Source organism: Barbus barbus (genome assembly GCF_936440315.1).
Source record: "Barbus barbus genome assembly, chromosome: 14".
In the NCBI taxonomy this organism is placed as follows: domain Eukaryota; kingdom Metazoa; phylum Chordata; class Actinopteri; order Cypriniformes; family Cyprinidae; genus Barbus; species Barbus barbus.
In genome coordinates this window covers 19,982,416-19,994,482 of record NC_136742.1, presented here as the reverse complement: position 1 = coordinate 19,994,482, position 12,067 = coordinate 19,982,416, and the positions used below count along the sequence as shown (strand labels likewise).

Below are 12,067 nucleotides of genomic sequence, written 5' to 3'. Positions count from 1 at the left end.
TCTGAAGGTCTTGGATGTCAGCGGGAATTCAGAGAAACTGAGCTCTGCAAGCGAAGGTCAGGACGGACAGCGCCGAGGCCCTAGTGTTGAGATTCTCACCTCTGTTTATTTCATGAAAGAGAAGATGCCTTCACTCCTCCTCAGCCTGCTGTGCAGCTTATCTGTATTTAAGACAACACTCAAGGCAACTGTCTAGACGCAGGCTTAAAGGACAGAATCAGACAGAACCGTTATACAGGTACATCTAAAAAAAATTAGAATATCGTGAAAGTTAATTTTTTCTTGTAACTTATTTCAAAAAGTGAAACATTCATATATTTTAGATTCATTACATGTAAAGTAAAACATTTTGAAAGTTTTTTTGTTTTAATTTTGATGATTAGTTTACAGCTAATGAAAGTCAAAAATCAGTATCTCAAAATATTAGAATATTTACATTTGAGTTTCAATTAATGACCATCCATACAGTATAAATTCCGGGTATCTCTTGTTCTTTGAAACCACAAAAATGGCGAAGACTGCTGACATGGCATTGATTCAGAAAACGAACATTGACACCCTCCACAAAGAGGGTAAGTCACAGAGGGTCATTACTGAAAGGGTTGGCTGTTCACAGAGTGCTGTATCAAAGCAAATTAAATACAAAGTTGACTGGAAGGAAGAATTTAGGTAGGAAAAGGTGCACAAGCAACAGGGATGACCGCAAGCTTGAGAATACTGTCAAGCAAAGCTGATTCAAACACTTGGGAGAGCTTCATATCAAGAGTCACCACGCTCAGACGTCTTCAGGAAAAGGGCTACCAAGCCACTTCTGAACCAGAGACGCCAGAAGCGTCTTACCTGGGCTGTGGAGAAAAAGAACTGGACTGTTGCTCAGTGGTCCAAAGTCCTCTTTTCAGATGAAAGTGCATTTCATTTGGAAATCAAGGTCCCAGAGTCTGGAGGAAGAGTGGAGAGGCACAGAATCCATGTTGCTTGAAGTCCAGTGTGAAGTTTCCACAGTCAGTGATGATTTGGGCTGCCATGTCATCTGCTAGTTTTGGTCCACTGTGTTTTCTGAAGTCCACAGTCAACGCAGCCATCTACCAGGAAATTTTAGAGCACGTCTTGCTTCCTTCTGCTGACAAGCTTTATGGAGATGCTGATTCCATTTTCCAGCAGGACTTGGCACCTGCCCACACTGCCAAAGGTACCAAAAGCTGGTTCAATGGCCATGGTGTTACTGTGCTTGATTGGCCAGAAAACTCGCCTGACCTGAACCCCATTAGGAATCTATGGGGTATTGTCAAGAGGAAGATGATAGACACCAGACCCAACAATGCAGATGACCTGAAGGCCGTAATCAAAGCAACCTGAGCTTCCATTACACCTGAGCAGTGCCACAGGCTGACTGCCTCCATGCCACGCCACATTGATGCAGTAATTCATGCAAAAGGAGGCCCAACCAAGTATTGCATAGAAATGAACATACTTATCAGAAGCCTGAAATTTCTGTTTAAAAAATCCTTTTTTTATTGATCTTATGTAATATTCTAATTTTCTGAGACACTGAATTTTGGGTTTTCATTATCTGTAAGCCATAATCATCAATTTCAATAAATATTTTTCATATTTCACTCTGTGTGTAATGAATCTATATAATATATGGGTTTCACTTTCTGAAATGTGACAAAAAATATTGACCTTTATCATGATATTCAAATTTTTTGAGATGTACCTGTATAGCTTGAGATAAACGACAGCAGTAAGAGTTTCTGGAACAATGAACATGAACAACAGGCCCAGGCTCTCACTATTTTAACAATATAATTAAAATTCTGTCATAATTTACTAACCCTCATGTGTTTCCAAACCTTTATTACCTTCTTTCCTCATTGATATTTTGATAAGACTTGTGGTGAAAAAAATAAAAAATTCAGAATTATCTTTTTGTGTTCAACAGAAGAAATAAGTCACAGATTTTGAACATAACTAAATGACAGAATTTTAAGTTTGGGGAAAAAAATATTCCTTGAAATCCTCAGCTATGAAGAAAATTGAAAAACACTAAAAACAATAAATTCCCCATCATTTAGTTAAAATAACACAGGTGAAGATGGGAAAGGCTCAGTAATAACATGGCAAAGCTAGATTTTTGTAAAGATAAAATCTGTATTCTACTTTAAGTTTTCAGCATGAACTGCAGTGACGCCTGCTGTTTATACTGAGGCATTTCAGCACTGGTGCATTTCAGAGCCATGACCATTTCTTAACCGAAAACACCTTGCTGAAAAATAAGAGCAAGATGATGCATTCAGAGAAAGAATCGATAATACATTACGGTGGCAGGATATTAACCAGGTTGGAGACTTACACCGGTACACTCACTACAATTATTTTTGTCACTTGCAATGCATCCAAAAAATGTTCTAAGTGCTTATATTTCTAAGAGATGAGAAAATAAGTACCTGCAATCAATCTCAGGAACAATATATATGACAATTTAATTGACCGAACAATCAAAAACAAACATTTCGGATAAGCACTGCTCTTCAGAAAAGAAAAAATCTTGTTGAGTGTTGTTTAGAACATTTCAACACTAGCACAACAAAAGAATTAAGGGGGGGGGGGGGGGGGGGGGGAGTGCATTAGCCATTGAGGGTAAACAAACTACAACCTCATCCTACAAACAAAATGTAGCATTATAAGATGACTGTGGCAACAGTGGACTAACACGAGGGCTTTGCTGCTCCCTCCCTGGACAGTCTGTCTGCTTCCTCATTGCCTGTATAGCCAGCATGACCTGGAATGTGCATCTAGAATTTAAGAATAAGAGAGATGGTACATTTCTTCATTTGTAGTCATTTCACTGGCCATGCCATGCATTTGTTTCATTACTCATAGTATAATGCAAAGCATGCATGAGAACATCTGAAAGTGAGCAGCAGGGTTCTGACATGGGGACATGGTCCTCAAAAAATTGTAGCAAAAAATGCGAACACAATTTCTTCAAAAAACTAAATATTAAAGCTAAATATTAATGTGAATTTGAAACTATACACGTTCATGTTCATTAGGTGTACAGCAATACACAAAGCACTATATAATTGCCTCATTCAATAAATAGCTATTGTAGCCTGAAGATATAGCTCAATTTCTCAAAGTTCTGGCATAGACTTCAGTATATGAATATTAGATTTAATACTTGGATACAGATTTAATATTGTTGGAGCTGGACTCTAACTGAACTTATTCATTTATTTTTTTGACACCATGTGTCATGTTTGATTGTAGAGTGCTAGTAACTATAGTTTTCCAGCCAGTTTACATCAATACCACATTTTGAACAAGAAGTGCAGTATATTCACTATTCTACATTCAGAAGGAGTTAAAGATTACTTCCAGACAATTTAATGGCCTTAAATCACAGCATTCTTAATAGATCAGCTGTTATGATATTACTTTCCCTCCTTAAATCACCTGCATCAGTGAAAATAATGCAGATATGCAAGACATATCTCTTTGTGTGCATTTATCAAAAATGATAGAGTGAAAGTCTACAGCTGCACATTTACATCCCAAAAGAATGTTTACACACAAAGCTCGACATCATGCTTGAAATGCACAAACTGATGAGCAGATGCAATATTGTACATCACTGAGAGTACAGATAAAACATACCCATACGACCTCAAGTTCTGCATTTAGTTTATCTAGCTTTTGGAAGTCGTCCTTGTTGACTATGGCCCCACCACCTTTAAGCCTCCAGCCATTAGACTTCCAAGTCTTAACCCAACTTGTAACGCCTTTGGAAAACAAAAAAGTAACAAGTGCACAAATATTGAAATAAACTCAAAATTACTATTTGTAAATTATGTGTATATATGAGAGCATATGCGCTCATACATATAAATTGTCATATATATTGTAATAACTATATATATTGTCATGCGCATCTCCATCACCTGTTTTCAAATGAAGCGGCATTTAATACACAGAGCCGTAGTTCACTGACAAGCTTCAACAGAAAAGCAGGGAGCACATACCATTAATGGTGAACTTGCTGTCCGTGTATAGCACAACCTTTTTAAAATTATTTTCTCTGGCTTGCTCAAGTGCCTTGCAAGCAGCCTGTAAAGAAATGCTTAATGATACGGTTATCAATAAAAGGGTATAAGAAAAAAAAAACACTGCTTGTGAACACCTCACTGTTCTTACCTGCAGTTCTGCTCTTTGGTTGGTCTGTCTTCCTGGAAGCCTCTCAGCCACATTACTGAGGAAAGAAAGTATTTAAAATAATTAAAATACATTTTTTGACACTTATAAAACAGTGAAAATGTTTACAGGCCAAAAAAAAAAAAAAAGTGGACATGAAAGTAATTTTTTTTTTTTAGAATGCTATTAATCAGAGACGACTTACAGTGGATGATCACGACCCCAATATACACCAATTCCTGCACATGCTCCTTTTCTCCCATTGCCTGTGCAGCAGCCATCAGTGTATACTACTACAGCATCACCTGTAACAAATGCATAAAACATTTTACTACGGTATAAATGCAATAAGCAGTTTACTATGGTAAAACCTTAATTTAAAACCTACTACACTATAACTAGTCTATTATTTGTAAATATTGTAACATATGCATTTATATATAACGTACGTATTTTAGTCAACATTTGAAGTGGATCAAAACCTTTCATCAAAGTTGTTCTAAAACCATAATGCGTTCTTGTCTTAGGACAACTTTGATGAATTTTTTTGATCCACTTAAAATGCTGACTACTGTATATGCACAACCATTATCTACTGTAAGACCATTGTAGACCATACATGCAACATATGTATATGTACCAGTTACCCATATATGTAAATCCATCACTACTGGCTGCAGCTGTCTTTGGCTGTGGGACCTCAGTGAGTTTCACTCGCTTTGGAAAGGACAGTCCCTCATCATCATCATCAGAGTCCTCATATGTCCTTTTACTTCCAAGAGGAACAGCCATTGAGGCATCAGGCACATTTCTAGAAGGCAGGACCTCATAGTCACATCCTTAAATGGAAACAAATGTCAGTGTTAATCACTTGCATTACAGTATAGTTTAGCAACCTATCAATCCACAATTCCTGTGACGTGACATGCTACAATCCATCTACAATCATTTTAAACAGTACTTCATCAGTTCTTTTTAATTACATTGAAGTCTGAATTTATAACGTTGTATTTATAACCTTTGATTCATTGGTTATAGCCAGGGCCATTTAACAAACTAGTGAAAGCAAAAAGATGAAAGGAATTTGTGACCAGTTATAGCAGATAAGGCTGGAACAAGTGGGGTAAGCTGTGCCACTTTTTACATTAGTTGTCCTGTAGGCAAATCAATATCAATAAAGAAATTTCAACTAAAATGCTATAACATAAGTCACATAAATATGATCCAGACATTAAGTATGCCACACATTAAGGGCAAAAACATTTACATTAAACAATCTCAGAGCGCATACTAGACAGCTGTCTGACAGTCTCTCTCAATTTATGGTCACATGACAAAAATAAAGCACTAATTTGCTTTATTAATTTATAATTTGCTTATTCTTAATCCTCCCCCTCTTGCACGCTTTTCTTTACACACCTGAAAACCCGATGATGCATAACATGGTGGATCTTTGTAAGGGGTGTGTATGGAACATTTGTCATCTTAAATAAACTTACACCTTTTAAATTACCTTTAGGTCTCTCAAAAGATGCTGCTGCTGACTGGCTCCTCACAAAGGCCCACGCATCCTGTTCACAAGCAAACTTCTTAAAACTCGCAGAGGGAAACTTATCCACCTGATGTTTACATTCCTCCCTTTAGAAGAGAATACGCAGTCAAGCAATGCAGTGCAAAATGCGCTCACAATAACAAAGAATATATCATATAGTTGGTCACCATGTTTGGTATAATCCTGGTCTAAATCCTTTCCTCACAGCGTAGAAAAAGTTTCCTTTCTTGCCCATCTCTTCTGCGGCGTCGCAGAAAGCTCTGCGTACAACATTTAAAAAACCAGGCAGTCTCAACATAGTCTCTGCTTAGAGCAGAGTGAACACGGCCACGTCCTTTAGTTGTGGCATTCTTAAAAGACAATGACCTAACAAAGACGAAATTTTTTCACAAAATACATATGGATTCAATCATTTTGACACTCGTCTGCAAAACCTCCACAGCATGTGTAACGACCGCCTCCTCTACATTAGCGGTCAGCTGATCACGCTTCTTCCTATTTGCTTTTTCAATCCAGTTCACAGAGCGTTACCGCCACCAACTGAAGTGGAGTGTGGCTACTGCAAGCAGGAGACAACCTTGAGAGTATAAAATGAAAATAATAATAAAATTAAAGTATTGAGTCACAGTGCCTCGGTCATATTTAATATTGTGGCATTAAGAGAGAAAATTTCATTTAGTGAGTCGAAAGCATACGAACAGTGCAGTCTGATTCCTCAACATATGATTCTAATGAACCGATTCTTTTCATTAACATACCGCGCGACCAACTTAGTCCGAATACCAAAGGAATGACTCGTATGAATGGGATCTTTTTAATGAATGAATGAATGAATCAAACAAACACAGCCCAGTTTGCGAACGAATGACTCTTTTGAACATCGGATCTTCTATCACTAGAACTTTTTGACTGGTAAAAAGTCTTAAATATGATACATATTAAATGCATGATTTTTTAAACTTCTTCATAGATCGCAAGTCAGTATTTTCAGTAAAAGGTAAACAAACCTATTTGAATGACTGCCCAAAACTATTTTATAATCTTGTATATGTGAATAATAAAAAAATAAATAAAATTAATAATAAGGCTTTTATTCCTTTACACAACATATAAGTAAAAGAGCGGGCGCGTGGCGCCCTCTGCGTCCGTGATGGTGATTACATTTCCCATCATGCAACACATCAACGCGCTTTTACCGGCCTCTCGCGAGAATACGGCCTCTTTCCAGGCCGTCGTTGAAAAAAGGTGAGACTACCGACTGTGCCCAGCTAAAGAGTTATCAAGTTAAAATGTCTGAAAAAAGTCATATTTGTGTCCACGAGAGACCTTTATGTGATGTTCAGACAGGGATGCGTTAGATGCGAGTGTATTAGAGAATGGATGGCTATTTTAGATATAGAAGTGTGTATAGTTAAGATGTGCTAGCAGACGTGTCTGTACTTCAGTGTTACTGTGCCCCATGTGCTGCTCTAAGATAGTCTAAAATGCTTATATATATAAAAAGAGTATGTCTCGGTGGCCCATATTTGCGGTAGAATTAAGCCTGTAATGTAAATGCAGTCATTCTATACTAGCTAGTCAGTGCTAACGATAAGCTAAGAACATGCTTGGAGTTAGCCGACATGGCCTGCTTAACGGTAACTTAGCTGCTGAATTAATTTACCGAGAACAACTGAAGTTAAGAAAGTCGGAGATGGACAATTTCATCAATTCCCGAGTTATGTAGTTATATATCTGAAACCGGTATTATGAATTCTGATTTTTAGTATGTCACCTGCAGACATAGTAACGTTAGGTTTTATGTCATCTTTGAAGCATAGTTCAGTTGTTTTAGTTTTACTCGCCCTCATGTTGTTCTAAACCTTAATGGCTTGCTTCTGCAGACCACAAAAGATGTTACTGCTGACGCCTTTAGTCTACATTCACTTTCATTGCTTTTTTTTTCCTCCATAAATTGAAAGTAAATTGAGACCGAGTCTGTCAGTTTCCAGCATTTATTTGTGTGTTATGAGGTACTTTTAGATTGGGAACAATTTGGGAGTTAATAAATCAGACATTTCACACTTTGAGTGAGCAGTTTCTGCTGTGTGGGTTTTTTGTTTTATTCTAATAAGTCTGTTTGTGTTTCAGACACAGGCCATGTTCAGTACCAGCGCGAAAATAGTGAAGCCGAATGGCGAAAAGCCAGACGAGTTTGAGTCTGGCATTTCCCAGGTATAACATATGATCATATGTTTCTGAAATGTGATCGTGTATCTGTAGCCTCTAACGATAAGCTGTTGTCTGTCTGATGCAGGCTCTTCTTGAGCTGGAGATGAACTCTGATTTGAAGGCTCAGCTGAGGGAGCTTCACATCACTGCTGCTAAGGTAAAAGCCCTGCTGGTTCATTCATTTTGAATGAATGCCATTACATAAGTAATTCAGCTATAGCTACTTCAGAATAAGTAGCTGCTTGAGCTGATAGTTGACAACCAACGTGGACATCCTGTGAGATGGCTCTCATGTGGCTCTGTCCGTGTGGCGTAAGGGAGCGTAGCACTTCGGTGCCATGACGTACAGTCCCGTTCCACGACGTTGGATAGCAAGCTTGTTCCCAGCCTCTGGCTGGTGTGGACAGCGTCCTGTATATTCCTACATCTTTCCAGAGCCCTTTGGGCCATTACTGGGGAGGTAAACCATGCAGTGCACATGCCCTAACTGTACTGGTCCTTACCGAGTACTAGGTGAAGTTATTAATATTTTTATGCGCTTGTAATTTCATACTATTCCCTCTCTTTCTCTCAGGAAATCGAGGTTGGTGGTAGCAGGAAAGCAATCATCATTTTTGTGCCTGTGCCCCAGCTGAAGTCCTTCCAGAAGATCCAGGTGAGGCTCGTGCGTGAGCTGGAGAAGAAATTCAGCGGCAAGCATGTGGTATTCATCGCACAGGTAAGGCTAATCCTTTTATAAACGTGTTTTTAATATAAAATGGTTGGCTACTGTTTTTTTTTTTTTTTTTTTTTGCCGTTTAATTCAACTCTTTTTAATATTGTTCCTTGGGGTGCTAATTTGAAATGCCTCACAATATCCTATTTTAAATTGTGATGATTAGTCCATGTCTTTTAGCTTTGATGCTACAGTTTATGTGAGTGTGTTCCTACATTTTGAATCATTATTTAATACAGGTATGCACAATTAAAAAAAAATAGATTGGATGCATTTGATTGGACAATCTAATTTTAATAGTCCAGTCAAATTTCTCTGGTATGCACTATTTTTAAATCTAGAGACCATTGGATTGGGCAATTAAAATTTGAACCGTATATACATGATACATTTGACAGGACAATTTTAAAATCTAGGGAGCAATATACAATTAAGTTTCTAAATTGTTCATACGCAACAATTGACTGGACTATTTGAAAATTTAAATGGTCCAATCACATTTTTCAGACATGCTCAATTAAAATAGTCCAATCAAATGCTTTTTTAATTTTTAAAATGTCCCTCTTTATCTGCAACCTATCTAGCATTTACTGCCTATTGGCCTTTTTTTTTGTCCAGCTGAACATCCTATTTTAGGATCATGTTTGCACTGGTACAAAAACTCTCGCCAAGTGATTTCATGAGGTCCTTTAAGCTTTGATTTAGTCTTGGTGTGATTTAATTTTTCCCAACGTGGACATCCTGTGAGATGGCTCTCATGTGGCTCTGTCCGTGTGGCGTAAGGGAGCGCAGCACTTCGGTGCCATGACGTACAGTCCCGTTCCACGACGTTGGATAGCAAGCTTGTCCCCGGCCTCTGGCTGGTGTGGACGGCGTCCTGTATATTCCTACATTTTCCCAGAGCCCTTTGGGCCATTACTGGGGAGGTAAACCATGCAGTGCACATGCGTTATAAAACAACAATGATGTGATTTCTGCTGAAGAATTAGCATGTTGACCACCAAAATAATTATTTTAATCTTGATTTGATCTTGTCTTCCAGAGAAGAATCCTGCCTAAACCCACAAGGAAAAGCCGCACAAAAAACAAGCAGAAGCGCCCCAGGAGGTAAATGTCATCTTGATGCATTTTGGAAGCTGTGTTTGCGGAGTCAGGGTTAGTAGTGCTTGCTTTTTCTCCCAGTGTGATTGTGCCTACTTTAGCAGTGTTGTGCTGATTAGCCTGTTGGCGTATAGAAAACCAACGTGGACATCCTGTGAGATGGCTCTCATGTGGCTCTGTCCGTGTGGCGTAAGGGAGCGCAGCACTTCGGTGCCATGACGTACAGTCCCGTTCCATGACGTTGGATAGCAAGCTTGTCCCCAGCCTCTGGCTGGTGTGGACGGCGTCCTGTATATTCCTACATCTTCCCAGAGCCCTTTGGGCCGTTACTGGGGAGGTAAACCATGCAGTGCACAGCCAAAACAGTTATATTTAAGATGCTTAAATTTTGGGTCACATGAACTTCTGTTGAGTGGCAAAGTAAACCCACTTAATTTGTTTTCCCTTTCAGCCGAACTCTGACTAACGTGCATGACGCTATCCTTGAGGACCTGGTCTTCCCTAGCGAGATTGTTGGCAAAAGGATTCGTGTGAAACTGGACAGCAGCAGGCTCATCAAGGTCCACCTCGACAAGGCACAGCAAAACAATGTTGAACACAAAGTGAGTACTTCCCTCTTAGAATTAAATAAAAAATATATATTTTTTTTTAATAATAATCGCCCAACGTGGACATCCTGTGAGATGGCTCTCATGTGGCTCTGTCCGTGTGGCGTAAGGGAGCGTAGCACTTCAGTGCCATGACGTACAGTCCCGTTCCACGACGTTGGATAGCAAGCTTGTCCCCGGCCTCTGGCTGGTGTGGACGGCATCCTGTATATTCCTACATCTTCCCAGAGCCCTTTGGGCCGTTACTGGGGAGGTAAACCATGCAGTGCACACTATTAATTGTCAGTGGGGCTGCTATTTATTTATTTTTTTGCTGTATTGTCAGGCAATCCTAATTTATGTGCAATCTAGACGTTTTAATCCTTATTACTGTAACTTAATGTTTTCCCTTTTGAAAACTTTTAAAGGTGCCATAGAATGAAAAACTCTTTACCCTGGCATATTTAAATAATAACAGTTCTGTACATGGAAATGACATACAGTGAGCCTCAAACACCATAGTTTCCTCCATATGTAAATCTCGTGATTTAAAAAAGACCACTGAAAAACAGGCGAATCAGAACATAACACCGACTGTGACGCAACAGTCGGGATCACTACGCCCCCAACATTTGCATAAACCCGCCCTTGTTCTAAGCCGGCCGAACCATCAGAAGCTCTGCAGGTATTGTAAATAAACAAGCGCGGACAACAGCGAAAATAACAAAATAAATTTTATGTTCCAGGCCGTGCAGGGGGTGTGAAGTGCAGGGATGGGTTGGTGTCTGTATTCAGAAAGGCACAGAAAGCAAATAACGTGAGCCACTAAAGGGACATGGTTAGCTCCTTGCTAGCGGTAGCCTGTTACAGTACATACGATTTCACTCTCGGTAAGGAGAGATGAGGATGATGGCGAATGACTTGCAGATCCTGAGCACCACTGACAAGCATCTGATCTTGTGAAATGTGTGGTAAGTACCGTTGCTCAATAATGTAAACATAGTTTGTGTGATCGCGTCTCTTGAAAGTGAAACTATAACGCGATCGATGGATCGTTCAAAAGCAGTTTCAATGCCTCGCATATTAATAACGGCTCCCTGATGCCCGCGTTTTATATACAGTATAATTACCCGACGATATAACTGCGAGAGAAAGTATTTAAATATATATTTTCCCCCCTGTGCTTCCTTCTTGCTGATGAGCCGTACTGTGAAACAGCCAATCAGAGCAGAGCTCATTATTATTCATGACCCTGCCAAATAAGCCAATAACAGACCGTTTCATTCTAGGGAGAAATCCTAGGGTTGTAAATGGACATGTAAAATCGTTTCTGGAGATTTTTTGCCCTTAAGCCACATACCTTCTGTGTAGATATCAGAGAACAATTTAAAATACTGTATCAATGCATTCTATGGCACCTTTAAATTAGTATGCACTAGCTTTGTTTTGAGATGTTTTAATTTAGGAGTTAGTCTTAATCGCCTAAAGTTTTTAACTGGATTTTTTTTTTTTAAACTGGACATTTGTTTGAAGTAACCAAGCTAATTTGGCTTTTGTTTCAGGTTGAAACCTTCTCTGGTGTCTACAAGAAGCTCACAGGCAAGGATGTGATATTTGAATTCCCAGAGTTCCAACTGTAAAGCGCAGATAACAAAATAAATTTGTTTACGGTCATGTTCCCTGTCTGTTTTTCATTCTTTTACTAAG

The 12,067-nt window shown here is 39.0% G+C and overlaps 2 protein-coding genes across 2 annotated transcripts; one reads left to right on the top strand and one right to left on the bottom strand.

Moving 5' to 3' along the window:
* Window positions 1-1,497: 1,497 nt before the first annotated feature.
* Window positions 1,498-6,921, bottom strand: rnaseh1 (ribonuclease H1). Its single transcript, XM_079432968.1, has 9 exons — window positions 6,754-6,921; window positions 5,914-6,323; window positions 5,708-5,832; window positions 4,842-5,033; window positions 4,400-4,499; window positions 4,198-4,252; window positions 4,026-4,110; window positions 3,661-3,785; window positions 1,498-2,795 (listed from the first exon to the last, which is right to left on the bottom strand). Exons 2-9 carry the CDS (start codon window positions 6,042-6,044, stop codon window positions 2,709-2,711), a joined length of 900 nt encoding a protein of 299 aa, XP_079289094.1. The 5' UTR covers window positions 6,045-6,323; window positions 6,754-6,921; the 3' UTR covers window positions 1,498-2,708.
* On the top strand, window positions 6,524-12,034 carry rps7 (ribosomal protein S7). Its single transcript, XM_079432969.1, has 7 exons — window positions 6,524-6,991; window positions 7,877-7,960; window positions 8,043-8,114; window positions 8,532-8,675; window positions 9,715-9,779; window positions 10,225-10,375; window positions 11,923-12,034. The coding sequence occupies exons 2-7, from the start codon at window positions 7,886-7,888 to the stop codon at window positions 11,998-12,000; spliced, it is 585 nt and encodes a 194-aa protein (XP_079289095.1). The 5' UTR covers window positions 6,524-6,991; window positions 7,877-7,885; the 3' UTR covers window positions 12,001-12,034.
* Window positions 12,035-12,067: the final 33 nt, after the last annotated feature.

Bases quoted from the DNA above. Each gene is read 5' to 3' on its own strand.
- rnaseh1 (XM_079432968.1), bottom strand. From the start codon at position 6,044: ATGTTGAGACTGCCTGGTTTTTTAAATGTTGTACGCAGAGCTTTCTGC. The intron at 4,111-4,197 runs GTAAGAACAGTG...ATTTCTTTACAG, and splicing joins ACCAAAGAGCAGAACTGCAG to GCTGCTTGCAAGGCACTTGA. The intron at 3,786-4,025 runs GTATGTGCTCCC...TGTTTTCCAAAG, and splicing joins CAGCAAGTTCACCATTAATG to GCGTTACAAGTTGGGTTAAG.
- rps7 (XM_079432969.1), top strand. From the start codon at position 7,886: ATGTTCAGTACCAGCGCGAAAATAGTGAAGCCGAATGGCGAAAAGCCA. The intron at 8,115-8,531 runs GTAAAAGCCCTG...TCTTTCTCTCAG, and splicing joins TTCACATCACTGCTGCTAAG to GAAATCGAGGTTGGTGGTAG. The intron at 10,376-11,922 runs GTGAGTACTTCC...CTTTTGTTTCAG, and splicing joins AAAACAATGTTGAACACAAA to GTTGAAACCTTCTCTGGTGT.